At 39.3% G+C, this 17665-nt stretch overlaps 1 protein-coding gene across 1 annotated transcript; it reads right to left on the bottom strand.

Annotated features, from left to right (window-relative positions):
• Positions 1-2313: 2313 nt before the first annotated feature.
• On the bottom strand, positions 2314-14098 carry Sgo1 (shugoshin 1). The gene is made up of 7 exons (XM_051204194.1): positions 13955-14098; positions 13354-13550; positions 9064-9140; positions 7325-7362; positions 4890-5693; positions 2926-3115; positions 2314-2723 (listed from the first exon to the last, which is right to left on the bottom strand). Exons 1-7 carry the CDS (start codon positions 14094-14096, stop codon positions 2612-2614), a joined length of 1560 nt encoding a protein of 519 aa, XP_051060151.1. The 5' UTR covers positions 14097-14098; the 3' UTR covers positions 2314-2611.
• Between the last annotated feature and the right edge of the window lie 3567 nt (positions 14099-17665).

Below are 17665 nucleotides of genomic sequence, written 5' to 3'. Positions count from 1 at the left end.
TTTTATTCTTTTGGTATGGTGTTGGGTAGTGAAGCCAGGGGTCTCACACATGCTCTACCACTCTATATCTCTTGGCAGATATTCCTTATTGATCAATTACCAAACAGAATTTGAAGCCAAGAGCCACTGAGTGCTGTTATATGGTTGTGGCACACCTAATAAATCCTCCTTCAAGCCACAGCTCTCCATTTGTTCTAGAAACAAAGCTATTTGTTACATGTATCTTCTTGTAGAATTGCTCCTCTTCCCCACCCCCACCCCCCAGAACTTACTCTGTAGATCAGGCTGAGCTCAAATTCAACATTCATCTGCCTCTGCCTCTGAGTGCTGGGATTAAAGGCTTGCACCACCACACCCAGCTAGAATTGCTTCTTTTAACAGCTTTTACATGATAACAAACCAGGATAGTTAAATGTCAGCTTTTAATACTATTATTGGAAAAGGAATAGAACACTAGGGAATTCAGAGGTAAGCTATTAATGTGAGGTTGGGTTGTAAACTGATGTGTGAGAGGACCTGGTTGGACATTAGGAAACAACCTTCTGAGGAACCTGGTCTTTACAGAAGACTCTGGAGAGTTACAGAATAGTAATTGCAGCTGTAACCTTTAAAATAGCAAGAAAATGGCAACTATTTCTAAAAAAAAGGCATTAAGTCTGGTTTACATCTAAGATACTGTACAACAAAAATAACCTATATCCACCAACATTGTAAGTCTCAAACTCTTCAACACACACACACAATTCAGTGCAGTGCTTATCAGGTAAAAATGTTTACACAAAACCCCCAGCAGCCTATGAATAAACACTATACCAGGAATACAGAAACATGAAAAAGACAAAGTCTAATAGCAGTTTTAAGACAACAGTGACTGGTGTTTGCTTTGTCGGCACACATACTAAAATTGGAAGAATAGTGACTAGCATTGAATGAGGATCAAGGTTGACACAAGGCACACAGATCTTTGAAGTAAACAAGTGTCTATAAAAGGAAGTAGAAAAATACTTTTTTGGCTTTTTGCGATCATGTAGTACAGCTGGACTAAAACAAGATCCTCCTCCTTCAGCCTCTACAGTGCTGATATTACAGGTATGCACTATCACACCAGGTATGGAAAACTTTTTTGAAAAAGGACCAGGAAATAAATATCTGGGGCTGCAGACCAAATAACAAATTTAATCCAAATATTTACTTTCAACTTTTTAAATATAAAAAAACTAAACTAAGATTGTACAAAACATGACCCACAAGCCAGCTTGCTCAATGTGGGCCAGGATACAGTCTACCTTTGTGTAGGATGCAGTGTGGTAATCACAGTCATGTGAAGTCCACGGAGATGAAACTGGACTTTTAACTTGTATTTATTTTTGGCTAAAACAGTCACTCTTGAGGTTCTATGACACTACAAAAAATAAGCAGGGATGGCTGTGCTCCCACCACACACAGGGCCCTGGGCTCTGTCTTCAGCACTAAGAAAGAGTGGCTGGGAAAATAAGACTGATGGGAGAGTAGGATGCACAAGAGTATCAGTGAAGAGCTCTCAGTGTGATGGGAAATGGAGGAAGTCATGAAGGTGTGGGTAAAGTCAGTGATGAACACTAGAAGGACCCCCCCCCCCTTTCTGGGCTTAATATAACCCCCCCTTTTTTTAGTTTTATTTTTTTATATATATTATTTTTTCTTATTTTACATATTGATCCCAGTTTCCTCTCCCTCTCTCCCATGTCCCTCGACCCTCCCCATTCCACCCCCCACTCCACAGGGAGGCTGATGCCTAGAAGGCCCTTCTGATATTTAAAAATCTATTGTTTGCAGTAGGGTTTATTTCTGGGCCTTGTCCAGATGAGGCAAGTGTTCTACTGCTGAGCCCCAAACTGAAATGTCTTGATTCTGGGAAAAGTTGATAAGACAATTCTAATGTGAAGGGAAGAGGAAAGTTGACAGACATGACAAAAATGACAGAAGAAGCTGGAAGTGGTAAAAGCCAGAAAGTAAGGTAATCAGACTACTTGACAGTTAAGAATAGAAGGAAAACACAATGGCCATACTTCATGGACTTCATGGACCACTTACAGTGATTTCAGTTTAAAGAAATACATACACACCTGCAGAGGTTAAACTTTCTGAACTGGGTTATTTACATTTTGTACCTAGATCAAAACCAGAAACCCTTACTATTCACAAATTTGTAGACTTTTGACAACATGAAGGGCTAGTGTGGGTTCCACAACATGTTATCATTCTAATGAGGAATGACATCACACACATTGAGAGTTCACAACAGTTACTTTGTCCCAGAACCAAACCCATCAATTCTCTTAATCATGATTCTCTATATATTTTATCCAAAGAATCAAAATGATATTAGATTAAGGGACTATCAGCAACTTACATCTTACTGTGATATCAAGGATTTATGATCTACATTCTCCTGCTTAAGGAAAAAGTAAAGATGCCAGGGAAATTTTAGATGTTGGTGGCAATCCACACAATTACAAAGAATAGGTTCAAGGGACATTCCAATAAGGGTTGGTTCTACCCATTACATAGTGTCTCAAAGACTATTAAGCAAAAGAGAAGGATCACATTTGACAGCATCCAACAAAAGGAGTTACTGTGTTAGCTTTGTACTTCTTTTACGACGTCTAATCTCCTTTTTCTGCTTAAAAATAGGAGAATTCAAGAAACACAAGTCTGTGAAAGGGTCCCCTCTTCTTAGTTTCCTGTAAGTAAAAGAGATTTTAGGCATGATTACAAAGAGAGCAGTTAAAAGAGATTTTAGGCATGATTACAAAGAGAGCAGTATTAATTCAGCATAGGATTATTCTAAAAAATGCCAGTCTTAGTCTCAAATATAATCAAGGCTAAAGCCCTTCTTCAGTCCTTCCATTAGGATTGTTACAGATGAGTCCACACAGTACTTACGAAGCTAGTGTAGGCTCTTTATAGCTCATGTTGGTGGTGCACCTGCGCTTAGGCAGAGGCACTGCTGGGCAGTCTTCATTCTTTCTCGGAGACAGAGAATGTTTCTTAATTCTCACTACAGGACACATCAGGATATTGGTGACATCCTTTAGGCTACAACCAGGTGACTTTTGATTCTTAGGTGGAATATCTACAATACAATGTTTATTGAATATGGACTCAAGAGATAAAATCCACAGAAATAAAGATATGCTCAATTATTTTTCCCTTTTTTTCCAATTACATATTTTAAACACACAAAATACCTTGCACTTCATGATCTGTGTTTTAAAAACTTCCTCTTGCTTTTTCTTATTTTCAAACTAGATAATGTAGAAATTATGGCAGATGTAAAGAATTGCTAGCTGCAATAGAACTACTTACTAAAGCTTAACTTTCTTCCTCAGTAGCTTAGATGTCATTCATGGGTTGGTTTAAGTGGGAAACTGCATTTTAGTCACACTTTAATACTTGGAATCATCAAGACTCTAGTCTCATTCAAGACTAAAGTTTGTAACACTGTTGGAGGTCCACTGACTACAAAGGTCCTTCAGTACATTCCAGTAAACATACAAGAACTCTTAATCAGTCCCCAAAAAGCAGGATAAAATGTGTTCCCACCTATGTTAACCCTATGCACAGTAAGAACACTGAAAGACAATAATCTCCAGCAGGGTTTTCTTTTTTCTCTTTTTTTTTTAAACTACAGAGTATCTAGATGTCAGATACTATCCTGTCACCATTAAACATATACAACTATTCCAGTATTAATAGTGTAGACTACCTCTAAGCAACAGGATTAGACCGGCTGTTGTATTGTAGACTAATGCTTCCCAAACCATGTTTATAAAGGCCCAGGGGAACTTATAAAGACATTCAAATTCTAATTCAAGGGCTAGGACAGAACCTGTGATCATGGCTGTTTTCAGGTAATGCTACTGGTGGAAGTCTGGGGTCAAACTATCTCAGTGTTTCAAAAGAACACAACAGTGTTCACTGTAATTCAATTAAGTCCCATGTTACTCAATTTCAGTAATTATCAACAGTTTGCCAATCCTGCTCAACTTATTCTATCATTAAAGTATTTTTATTTGAAGTAGCACAGATTTATTAAGAAAAAGAGAAACAGCTACTGGAAGTGGAAGGAATTCCTTTGGAAGGAATAACCAGGATACATAGTTTAAAATAGATTTGCAAGCTATACTGTATAGCTGTTCAACTAGGAAAGTTGATTAATTGTTTCAGGCTTTAATTTCCTAGTTAAGCAAATCAAGCATGCGGACTGAGCTGTTACAATGTGACATTCTGAAGATAGAATCAAAATTCCTAATGGAGTTTTTTTTTTTTTTTTTTTTTTTTTTTTTTTTTGAGTAGGTGCAGGCTGATGACTAATGCTGAATCACTTGGATAAAATAAAAACAACAGTTTCTGAGCTATAGTTTTCAGCAGATAAGAAAAGAATATCTAGCTCTCATAAACACACCTTCAATTAGAAAAATACATCATGGTTCCTATTGAATTATATATATATAGTAAGTCCATTGAAATGACGGCTTTTTTTGTTTGTTTTGTTTTTTAATTTTCCAAGTGATCACAAGTGTAAAGTAGATCTTTTAATTCAATCCAACCACAACCTGTCCTCTCTTCACCTTGCCCAAAAGTCTCTACTGATAGGAATCAGATCCTGAGAAGTCATACTTCTGTAAGATTCCTATTTGCTTAAAGTAAGTCAGAATAACACAGCTGTTTCCATTTTCCACCCCTACTATTTAATCAGGCTATAACTTCTCCTACAGAAAGCACATATGGGAAGTCTAGCCCCCCCAGAGTAACATATGACAGGTACAGTATCAAAGACTACATCAGCACCAGGGGCAACCATCTAGCAGAAACATCAAAACCTAGGAAAATAAGCACACTCTTACCGGTAGGAGTTCTGGTTGGCAGAGCCTTCTCAGCATCTTTTTCATCCCTGTTCTTGATTCCTCTTTTAGGCCGAGGTCTGGTAACTGCTGTGCCTGAATCTTGTGTATTGTCTTCCAAGTGCTTGTAAGGAGGAAGGTAGGAGTCATCACATTCATGCTCAGAGGAACTCAGTTCAAAAGCACTCCCTTCCCACTCACTGTTGTTGATCTCTTCACTGGAGCCACTGCTCACTTTTTGTTGGAAAGGGGTGAGGTGCACACACTCTTCCAGATTAAAATCATATGCATCACTGGCGCCGGCAGACCCACTCAACTTTGTGGGGTGTGCAGTGTTCTCATCTTTGCCTTTGCTGCCCTTACACCTCAGTGAGAGTTTTGATTTGCATCTCTGGTTGGCTCTTCTGTGCTCTGCTCTTCTTTTTTGTGCATGTTTATGCTTGCTTTTCATTTGTTCCGGTTTAGATGGTAAAATGACTTCGTTTGTTTTAGCATTCTTTCCTGGGTAAGTCAATCTAGGGGATAAGTTAACTTGGTCCTTGTTCCACAGACAACCATTTTGTTCTACATTTTCAAGTCTGTGCAGAGTTATAGTTGGGTCTCTATACCCACTTCTAACTTCCAAAGACTGCCCCACTTGATGACTGGCTTCACAGTTCTCCAAAGCAGTGGAGTGACTTACATTGCTAAAAATTTTCTTTAAGTGGCAACGGAAAGAAACAGTCCTAGGTAAGACATCATCAGTAGACTTGACTTTACCTGAATCTAAATCACTCCCCGGTGTGTCTGGAGGAACAGGACTTGGTTCTGAACATTTAAGAAACAAATGAGGAACAGTGTTATGCTTCAGAACTTTGCATTTCAAGAACATTAGAATTGAAAGTTGCAGCAGTTATTCAATAGTTTCCCTATATTTACTATAAGTAAATAAAAATGAAAGCTCAATATCACTATCTGTTTACTCATCATTGAACAACCAATAGCTTACATCAACATTTAAAAATACTGTGGGAATGAAAAGCCATGTGTGGTAGCTCATACTATAAGGAGGCAGATGCTGGAGCATCAAGTGAGGTGCAGCATGTGCCACATAGCTCTAGAGTTGCTTGGGCCACAGAATAAGACACTTTTTCAAAATAAAACAAGTCTGAAGTCTGGTGCCTGCCTTTAATCCCAGCACTCAGAAGACAGAGGATCTCTTTTGAGTTTAAAGCCAGGTCTTTATATGTAAGACCCTGTCTCAAAAGAACAAAACACCCCCCAACATAAGCAAATATATACTCACTTTGTATATAAGAGTGGTTTTATTTGTTTCTGGTTCAAAGGTTTAAAGAAAAAGGAATAACTTCTCTGTTTAATCTCTGAGGACACAGAAGAAGAGAACTTCCAATTCTAAAGTGAGAACATATACCAAGATAGTAGAAATTAAATTATTTTTTGAAGGTGACTAAGATTTAGATAATTGCTAATTAGGCCTTTCAGATAAATATCTTCTGTATCTATAGGAACAGCAGGGTTTTCACCTGGTTTTGCTTACTCAAATTCCATTCATTTTGTGAACGCTCCCTGTTAATTACTTCTGGTCAGATGCTTTACTTCTCTGAGGCTACAGAAAATGGATTGTGTTCCTAGGCTACAGCAGTGTTCAACTTAGACAACATATGTAAAATGCTATAACATATAGCAGTTGACTGCAGCTACAGATACAATCATAATTCCTCCTTTATAGACTCCTTATAGACATACCATGAATAGGTATATTGCTGTTGTTTTTCCTGACAGGGTCTCAATTATGTACTCTAATGGCCTTGAACTTTCGACCTCATTGCCTCACTGAGCTGGTTAGCTTTATGTTATCTTGACATAAACTAGATTCATCTGAGAGTAGGAAGCCTCAATTGAGAAAATGCCTCTATAAGATCAAGCTGTAAGTCTGTAGGGCACTTTCTTAATTAGTGCTTGATGTGGGAGGGTCCAGTCTATTGTGGGTGGGGCTACTCCTGGGCTGATGGTCCTGTGTTCTATAAGAAAGCAGGCTGAGCAAGCCATGAGAAGCACCTGTCCATGTTCTCTACATCAACTCCTGTCCTGTTTGAGATCCTGACCTCACTGTGTTTGATGATGAACTGTTATGTGGAACTGTGAATGAAATAAACCCTTTGCTCCCCAAGGTGCATGGTCATGGTGTTTCCTCACAGTAATAGTAACCCTAACTAGGATACTCACTCTCCTGAGTGCTAGGAATATAGGTATAAGCCACCACTCATGCTTTGCATGGGTTATTTTAATCCTGTATCAGTGTATGTAAAATAAAGTTACTTTGAGCAGAATAACAGATAAGCAGTCTTAAAAGTTAAAAAAAAAAAAAAGAAAGAAAGAAAACGAAAAACTTTCATAGGTTACTTCTTCACAAAAATCAGAGTTTTCTCTCAACTTACCTTTGGTTTGGAATGGCCAGTCTTTAAAAGCAGTTTGCCTTATGGAATAAAAATGAAAAACAGAATCTTAGTAATTATGTAAAAATTCTGTGTTTTCCCAGGCTATAAGCTTGTTACATCATTTCACAATTCCAGTCCAAATCCACAGACCTTGTTCCCTACCACATTAAACCAAATGTTGCTTACATGAGGTCTGGTCTTTAATACAACCTCATGCCACAGACAGAACAGTCAATCCAAACTGTCTCAAAATCATTAAGAATAAAGTTTGGCCACTCAGCTTTTGGTGATGCTTTAATGATACCAGCTATAGATTCTAAAAATGCATAGTGTCCCCCCCCCCCTGTTTTCTTTTAAACTTGCATTCTTTTTTGCTTCATTAACCAAGACTTCTTCCACTCAAAACCTGTTATTGACAATTTTACTCTTTGTAAAACTTTTCCAGTTTATGCTGTAAAAATTAAAATATAGGTTTGGTAATGGAGTAGAGAGAACTAATGATTACTTTGAAATCTAGTTAAAAATCTGATTACCTTATCTGATCTAACTTCATATGTCAGATCTTAAAATCCAACAGTTTTAAAACTACTACAGTTTAACAATGATCTCAAGGGCTATAAATTTATAGTATTTATGGCTCCTTCTGTAAAAAGCACTATAAAGCACTGTCTATGGCAGTCAGTCCACACTTGGGGCTAACTGCCAATATTTGGAAGCACTGTTCGTCCTCACAACTGGGGGAGGAGTGGCTCCTGGCACAGTGGTGCAGGCCAAGAGGCTATGAACACTGATATCCATAGCACAACTCAGGTGGAGTAAAGCCATATTCTGTAGCTTTTCTAGATTTTTATTTGTCATGAGCCAAGGTTTAGTCATACAGCCCAGGCCATCTTTGAATGACTGTCCTCCTACACAAGCCTTCCAAGTTTTGGATTTATAGCTATATATGTTAGTCACACTCACTAAATGGTGTAAGTGAGCAGAATCGTTCATGCTGGCAAAGAGAAAATCAATTTTCTATAATGAAGATTCACTGATTATATGAACTAAACTCTAGGGCAGTTTGACAACACAAATCAGACAAATCAGATTCAGTGGTATTTCTGTGTATTTTTTTGTTTTGTTTGGGCTTTTTTATTTTTTGTCTTATTGATCTTTTGACTGTTCTGATTTTCATTTTCGAGTTTCATGTTTTTTCCCCCTCTTGAGAGAATGAACACAAAGTTAGTTGGAAAGGGAGGATCTAGGAGTTGGGGGGGAGTAAATGATCAAAATGAAAGAAAATTTAATTAAAAAAGCTGGGTATTTTGGTATACATAATAAATTTCAATAGTTCATGGAAGAACATAAAAAATACATAGCCAAAAAGAAGGGAAAAGGGGCATCGGAATCAGAACTGATCAGTAAGACACAGGTATTAAAAAGTGATAGTTCAACCCCCTCCCAATAAATTGGACAGTTTTAACAATGATTCCTTATCAGAATGAAATCATGACATACAATAAAAACATATGGAAAGAAAACAGTTTAAAGTCTTTGTGAGTTTCTAACTCTAGTCATTAAAGCAACTAAACAGAAATAGAAAGCTCTAACTTTCCACATACAACAGTATTTTAATATCAAATTCTCTTAGGTATACTGCTAATAGAAAAAGCCTCAGACTATACACACAAGTGATGTCAATTTCCTTTTACAAATGGATCAGTAGTAATAGAAACAATAATGAACTTGGCACTAACTGTAAGGTCTTCATAGACAATTCACCGATGGTATTGTCACTACAGGAGACCACTTCTGAGAGATATCCTTTCTGGTTCTGTTAATATATTAAATCAAAAGAAAACACCATTATAGTTGTTTACTGCTATGAAGTATGTATATGCATTCTACATTATGAATATATTGCTGAATAAGTATATATGCCTACAACAAGAATAATACATACTTGCTGACAGTCAACAGCCCTGCCATGCAGTTTCAGGGGCTAGGATTCCAACAGTTGAAACATCACACAGTGCCCTCTTATAATTTATATTCTACTAAACATCTTACACTGCCCTCTTAGAGCTTACATTCTAGTGTATATCCCTCACTGTCCTCTTATAGGTTATATTCTAGTGTACATCTCACACTGCCCTCTTAAAGCTTATATTCCAGTGTACATCTCACATTGCCTCTTACAGCTTACATTCTAGTGTATATCCCTCATTGCCCTTATAGCTTACAATCTAGTATAAAGAAAGAAATTTTAAAAATAGTCTAGTAAGATAGCTTTGCCGTTCAAGCCTCATAATGTCAGCTGGATCCATGAAACCCATGGTAGAAGGAAAGAATCAAAGTTGTCCTCTGATGTTCACATGCACACTGTGGCAGCACATGTGCCCCTCCTTCCAATGAAAAGAGAGACACATGTTTTATTTCCAAGGTGCTATGAAGGTGCTATCAGAGGGAATGTAGAGCAGCTAAGCTGGAGAGCTCTATTACACAGTGACTCTGACCTGAAATATAAGAACTAATTAGCTGTTGAGGAGCTGAAGGAAGAAAAAGCAGTGTAAACAGCAAATGTGAAACAGGAAAAGTCATAGCTGTGTTTAAGGTCACCATAGCTGAAGAACTGACAACAGCGGGAGGTAGGTGTACACTAGCCAGTGGGCATAGAGCCTTGAGACCTATGACCATGAGGGAAAGGTTAGTCTAAGTGTGATGGAAACTCACTTAATATTAAGTAAGGCAGAAAAAAGTTGAGTCTGGCCAACACAAAGCATAGCTTAAAAGGGACTTAGAGTGGAAAAAGTTAGGAGGTTAGCAAATGCCTGGGGCTATGGTGGTAAAGCCAGTGGGATGGCCTTATTAGCAAAACATGCATAACCCAAGGGGGCTATGGCATATTCAGAGTTAAGCAACCTGCCATGGAGTTTCTGTCAATGGTCATTCTTAAATGAGAACACTTGGAAAGAAAATTCCATGTGTAAGGCCTGAATATGGATGGGGGAGATGGCACTGATGAAGTAGGTTTGGCTCGAGTGAGTGCACAGGCTATTTTACTGAGATGAGTAGCAGGAACTGGAGAAAGATCTCAGCATCTGAGCACAGCAGTACATTAATCTCAGCACTCTGGTGCTGAGGAAGGAGGAAGATCAGTATGAGGCTAGCCAGGTTTCAGACTGAGTTCTGGGCTAGTATGACTATATAGAGAGAGCTAAATATATAAATAGAAGGCCAAGGTGCACAATATGCTTGAGAACTGGAAAGCAAAGTGTTGTGCTTTGTATAAAGTCTGTTTGAGATGCTTTCTAAAATCAAGTAGTAGCTCTGAGTGTGTACATCTGCCTCTGTGTTCAAGCTTTGATATATGAATTTGAAAGTCACCAAAAACAATTATATAACCACAAGAGGATTTCACATGTGTTCAAGGCAACTGGCCTTTACCAATAAAGAAGCTGCCAACACAGGAAACAAGCAGGGAAGAGCAAGGAAGTAAGAAGAAAACTCAGGGTGGGCAAGGTGGAAAGAAACTTAAGAGATCAATGTTTCAAGTAAAGAGACTTGCATATCACTGTAAAGTTAAGAAACAAGAGCAAGCTTTGGTGATCTTGACACATAGCAATGGAGAATAGTAAGGACAGAAGATATGTACATGGTTTTACTATACAGACCAGGCTGGCCTTGAACTCACATAGATCTGGATGTCTCTGTCTCTCAAATGCAGAAAATAAAGGTGTGAACACCACATCTAGCTTTTTTCTTTTTCCTTTTTCCTTTTTCTGTTTTTTTTTTTTTTTTTTTTTTTTTTTTAAGTTGTGTTGTGAGGGGGAAACAAAAAACAAAACAAAACAAAAAAGGGATGGAAACTTGAGCAGGAGAGGTTTCATCTTAAAGGCAAGAGATACTAGTAGATATTACACTTCTGGCTATAGTAATCCAATACAGAAACATAGGAAGGAAAACAAATACTGAAGATCCACATTCTCATGGGGGTAAGATGAGAAGAATATGATGGTGTGTGTGTGAGTGTGTGTGTGTGTGTGTGTGTGTGTGTGTTGGGGGGTGGGGAGTTAACCAAAGCAGGAGAAAATGGAAAAATACAAGCATATAGAATAGCTTTGCACATTACTTTTGAAAAGGTGAGTCCCAAATGGAACACTAAGAAGAGTTTCTAATAAATTTAATTGACTTCTGAATTTAATGAACAAATACTGGTTTTCTTTTTCTTTCAGGCCTTTGTGGAACACATGACTTATGTGGTGAGAGATCATAACTGAACATACATTGATTTAATAACAAGTAGGCTAAAACTGATGATTAGAATGAGTTCTTATGAAGAAAGTTTTCAATTTGGTGTCAAATAGCTAACATTGAAAGTAGTTACATTATCCAAGACAAAGGAGAAGAGAATATTTAGTTGTATAGTAGCAGCAAAATTAAAATATTAACTATGGGACTAAAGAGAACTTAGTGGCTAGGAGCCATACACTCACTGCTTGGTCTCAAGCACCCATGTTGGGTGGCTCATAACTGCCTGCAATTCCAGCCCTGGGGGTTGGGAATCTGAAGCCTCTGAGCTCTGTGGGAACCTGCATTCATGTGCACACACACCTGTATCCATAATTAAAAATAAATCTCAAAAATATAAAGATTTATTACAACGCACAGGGAGTGTTAGTATGTTGACAGGAAAAAAAAATGCCTTAAAAATTTCCCATCTTTGTCTCTACATTTTTATATTTAAAACATTATTTATTTTGTAGGCAGGCATGTTCTGGCATGTGTGGATGCCAGAGGACAACTTTTTGGGGAGTCTTTCTCTCTTTCCACTATGTGGGTCCCAATGATTGGATTCAGTTTGTCAGGCTTTCATCAAGTGGCAAACACCCTTTACCCAATAATGTTTCTGGCTCCAAATCTTCATGTTTTTCACAATTACTTTTGCAGCATTGGAGATGAATGAACCTAGGACCTTATGCATTCTAGACAGGTATTCCTTCCACCCTTTGAGCTATAGACCCAGACCAAGAAAACGTTCTTATACTAAAACATCTTAAGCTGGGCATAGTGGTACGTACACATTTAACCCAGCATGGTATATATATGGAGACCATCATAAACAAATGAAAAAGCACTTTAAGCTTTCTACTAGTGAGAAATCAACCCTTGAACACTGAAGAACAAGTAGAGTGGTTCAGACCGAGTGATACATATAGATATGTGACAGAAAAAAAATAACCCCTTCTTTTAAATACTAAGACTATATCAGCAAGTAGTAACAACATAATAACTGTAAGCATGACAGCTGGCATTAGGGGGCCTACAATAATAGAATTTTCTTCCCAGTGTTTTAGGGCCACTGAATATCAGTTTTTGTAATTTCAGCAAAAACTCTGGAAAGCAGCAGGAAAAGAGAATGCTCTTTGGAAAAACCCAAGTTGTTTCCCAGCACCCATTTCAAGTGGCCTAAAACTGCCTGTAACGATAGCTCTAGGAGTATCCACACTAACACACATATGTCCAGACACACCCACATATGATTAAAAACAAAAAGAATCATTTGAAAGCTCTGGGAAGCAGAGAGATTCAGATGCCGATAGGCTGATCCCCTAGTAGTTGATTGAATAAAGGGAAAAAAGATTAAAAACGAAGGAAAACAATCTTTAAAATGTAATCTAAATATTAAAATCTCTTTTAGAGATAAAGACTCACTGTAAAGCTCAGGTTAGCCTATAACTTGGGTCTTCCTGACTTAGCATGCCGAGTTCTAGAATCACAAGATCACAGGTGTGTACATCCAGGAAGAAATAGTACCTGCTAGAAACGCAATTATTTTCTGCACTGTGTACTATGTACATATTACATGTGAGGTTACATATATGTATGTCACATGTCTAACACCTAAAAGTTGTCTGAACACAATCTAAATGAATGTAATAAATTATTTTTTAAAGAGTGATTTTCCAAAGAGCACTTATAAAGGGTTTTATAAAGCTGCACTTCATACAGCAAAACTACATAGGCTAGTTTTGTAATGAACATACCTGGTCAGTTTCTCCACTTTGTTGGGAAGTTAGCTTCTTTTTGACTGTATATAACTGACATGCAAGGTAATAACATTCTCTTCTCAGCTGTAGGATGATATCTTGGGCTTCTCTCACTTTGGATTTTTCATTTTCCAAAGCCAAAACTAAAAACCTGTTGTTATCTTGGTAAGTTTTCAGCAGTGTAGAAGTGTTAGCTATGAGATAAAAATTTCAATTAAACCTAAACATAGAAGGTGAAACAGGGGCTGGAGAGATGGTTAAATGCATAAAAGTGCTTGCTAAGCAATCAATGAGGCCCAGAGTTCAAATCCATATAAAGAGCCAGGTATAGTCATGCAAACAAGTAACCCAATTACTGTGTGTATAGGGGCAGGAAAGAAGGTGAAGTGTTAGAGGGGTGTGGAGATAGGAGGATCTCTGGGGCTTGTGGTTTAGTAAGAGACCCTTTGCAGGGAACAGAACAGAGGAATGGCAGGGCTCTCTAAGTTTTCTAGTAACACATTGCTTCCCAGCCCCAGAAGAATGCACACTACACAAACAAATGCCACACTAACACACAGAATAAGAATGCTGTAAAAAGACACCACAAAAATCTCACTGGGTACTTGGCATGGTGCGACAATAAAGGACTTGCGTTTGCCAATCTCTGCCAAGTTTTTATTCCTTTTCTCTTTCATTCGCTTCTTAATGTCTTCAAGACTGTCTTGAAAGGACTTTTTCTGACACCTTTCCTTAACCATCTTTGTCTATGAATTAAAAACAAACAATTACCATTTCTCAGATATTTTCAAATATAAAATAGGAATGAAAACAAGCTGTTCATAAAAGGGGTAATTAAGTAAAGACTAAAATTGTAAACTTACTTTTAAAAAGACAATCATATTGATATTTTTAGCTTTAAAATATTAGTAGTAGTCAGGTGTTGTGGCATAATCCAAGCTACTAAGAAGGCTAAGGCACTCAGGTCATGAATTCATGCTACTTAATACAACTCATTTCAAAAACAAATCAGCAAAAACAGACTTTAGAATCAAGTCATTGAATAGGCGGAGGTAGTGGTACACTGTAGTGAGATAGTCCTTCTGTGGCACTGACCACACCCATTGGGGGGTGGAGCCATGGGTGGAAGTGACCTGTGGAAGGAGGTCGGAGGGGGCCAGAAAAGGCTCTCTCTTTCTGGCGTGACTCGGACAGGAGAGGATCGGGTTGAATTTCCTGGTGTTCATCTGTCTAGGTTGTAAGTTATTTCTCCCTGAATAAACATCTATTCGGCCTATTTGTTTATCCTGAACCTTATTTACCACAATAGTACACACCTTTAATCCCAGCGCTCTCAGGAGGCAGAGGCATGTGGAGCTCTGTGAGTTTGAGTCTACAGACTGAGTTCCAGGACAGCCAAGGCTACCCTGCTTCAAAAAACCAACCTCCTCCTCCCTACAATGTCATTCATGTTTCTGACATAGGAAAGTAGTAAGTAATTCTAGAGAGTGTCAACTATTCATTTTCTAATAGATCCTCATTGGAGGTATACAACTTTTTAACCACAATGAGATCTGCACAGACTATTGCTATGTTATCCACACTGGTTTTGATGTTCCCAGCCTCCTGAGTATCTGGAACCATGTATGTGAGCCACACACCTGGCTTACTTTTCTTACACTGTTTACAGCCAACTTTTAGTGTTTAGGATTGCAGTATAAGTTTAGAAGCAATTATATAGATATCTGGGTTTCTGTTTGGCAGCTTTTCTCTATTAATTTGGGGCAGAGAACACGTGTACTTAAATCATCAATGTGCTTCAAACAAGAGATATGCTAGGCTACTTTCCATTCAGTTTGTATCCTAGACTACAACTTTCAGATTTCAAAATTGCAAACTGCTGCCACGCACAATGTGTACATATAATTTTCACCACAAAGGACTATTCTCATTCACCTCTTCTTAGTTAAGTGTTTTCTTGAATCTTTTCCTTTCTTGAGTATTTTCTTTATGACTTATTTTCCTCCATGCATATCTGAGGCCATAAACAGGTACTGTAGATCTCAAAACTTTATTTCAACAAATGTATGTACAATAGAGAGGGAGTCTAACAGAATAAATATGACTACTTTTTAAAGGTACAAATTGGTTGCATAAGCCAGCCTATGACCAACAAGTTTTTAAAATTTGCACTGGAGATGTCTGAGCGTCATACAGAATGAATAAATTATGGAGTTAAAATTGATTACAGCTCGTGGGCGTACATGCGCGCCCCCACGCGCAGGGAATTGAACCGGACCTTTGTGCACGCTAGGAAAAATTCTATCAGCGAGTCACATTCCCAGCCCCTAATAGATACTTTAAAAGCAAAGATCTTTTGCTACCGTAACTAAGCAAACTAAAGTCGTACAAGATGTGTGCTAGGACAAAAGCCCTGTCTACTGCGCGCCGCGAGCTGAAGGCCTCGTCCGATCGGTCGGGTACCCTGGTGTTCACCACCCATCCGGCCCTGTACCTTGGGCATTCACGACCGGGCGAGCTCGTCAGTCCTCCTGCTCCTGCTCCTGCTCCGCCACGCAGGCTACAAATACCGCTGCCACATTTGAAATACTCCGTTGCGACTGTGCATTGGCTGGCCGGAGGCCGTCACGCGACGCACCTCTCCCAGATACTGCGCCCCGCCCAGGAGTGGCGACGTGACGCCTCTGCGAGCGCAAACTGCTGCTTGGGTGGGGCGGAGGGAAAGGGTGGAGCCACGAAGAGGTTGAAGCCTTAGTTCCCCTCGGATTTGCGAGAGGCGGAGTCACCAGGAGCTTTGAAGTTGGTTCTTGGCTGCGTTCTTGACTTCCTATTTTAGGCTGGGGTGTTGACGCAGACCTGAGAGCCCAGTGAATGACGAGTTCGAGGCAAACCTGAATCGAAGAACTAAAGACTGAAAGAGACACCGGCAAGGCTTGCGGCCAGGCCTCGCCGCTCTCGGCTACGGGGCGCCCCCTTGTGATAAACATGCAGCCAGCTCAGGGAAAGGACAAAAGGGACAGACTGGGGTATCTAGGTTCCACCTGGGGGCATTATGTTAAGGTGTGCTGGAAAAAGTGTGGCAATGGTTACACATCAGTAGATAAACAGTGTGTGATTCTTGGTCAGGTCACATAAAGAAGATGGGAGGGAGGAGGAAGGTGGCAGCAGGAAACCCCACAACAAGAAATTTGAAGCCTCAGCAGTTGGGCATTCTGCTTCAAAAATAACCAAACAGAACTCTTGTTAAACCAAAAGGAGCCATCATAATTCTGAACAAAGTAACAGAGGCTTCAAAGAAAACCAGTGATGTGAACAATTAGCATTGACATGTCGTAACATGCATCTGTCACATCACTTCTCAGTTCCCTGCTGACCTATGAAATGTAGTGCATGTGTGCTGAAGTATCCTGACCACCCTTCCATCCCCTCTCCCCACCCCACATGTAGGGTGATGCACTCAAGGAGGGGTCATCTAAATCTGTCAAGTCATTTGGAGTAGGGACTAGGCCTTCTCTTCTGCCTCTAGGTTAAGGGACTAACCCTTCATGGGGAATGTGCTCCCAAAGTCCTTTCATGCACCAGGGATACATCCTGGTTCCATTGTCAGAGATCCTTTAGACTGCCCAGGATTTCTGAAACCCATGTTCAGGGGGCCTGAGTCAGTCCTATGCTGGTTTTCTACCTATCAGTCTGGGGGTCCATTAGCTCCCACTTGTTCAGGTCAGCTGACTCTGTGGGTTTCTATAACATGGTCTTGCTTGCCCCTATTTTCTTGTTACTCCTCCCTCTCTGCAACTAGATTCCAAGAGTTTGGCCCAGTGTTTAGTTGTGGGTGTCAGCTTCTGTTTCCATCGTCTACCAGCTGAGGTCTCTATGATGCCATATACTTTAGTTATCAATCTCATTATCAGAGAAAGGAAATTAAGATAGGCTTTCTACTGATAAAAACATTGTTACTTGGGGTCATTCTTGTAGGCCTATAGGGGCTCCCTCTTTTATGGTATCTCTCTCTCTTGTCTATTCATCCCCCTGACTCAATCTTCCTAGTCCAACATGCTTTCCTCTCCTCCCCTTTTTTTTCTCCTACCTCCCTCTCCACTCACAGCCCCCCCCCACTCTCAATATGCTCAGGAGATCTTGTTCCTTTCCCCTTCTGTGAGGGACCTTGCAAGAATTCTCAGATTTCTCCTTGTATCCTAGTTTCTCTGGTGGTTTGAACTTCAGGGTGGTGATACTTTATGTCTAAAAACCATATATCAGCGAGTACATATCATGTTCCCATTTTTGTGAAAGGGTACCTCATTCAGGA

This window comes from Phodopus roborovskii, unplaced genomic scaffold (assembly GCF_943737965.1).
Source record: "Phodopus roborovskii unplaced genomic scaffold, PHOROB, whole genome shotgun sequence".
In the NCBI taxonomy this organism is placed as follows: domain Eukaryota; kingdom Metazoa; phylum Chordata; class Mammalia; order Rodentia; family Cricetidae; genus Phodopus; species Phodopus roborovskii.
This window is presented reverse-complemented; position numbering and strand designations above follow the sequence as displayed.

Excerpts from the sequence above, each read along its gene's own strand:
- Sgo1 (XM_051204194.1), bottom strand. The coding sequence starts at position 14,096 with ATGGTTAAGGAAAGGTGTCAGAAAAAGTCCTTTCAAGACAGTCTTGAA. Across the intron at positions 3,116-4,889 it reads GCCAACCAGAACTCCTACCG|ATATTCCACCTAAGAATCAA; the intron begins GTAAGAGTGTGC and ends ATTGTATTGTAG. Across the intron at positions 2,724-2,925 it reads AAAGAGCCTACACTAGCTTC|GAAACTAAGAAGAGGGGACC; the intron begins GTAAGTACTGTG and ends TTTTACTTACAG.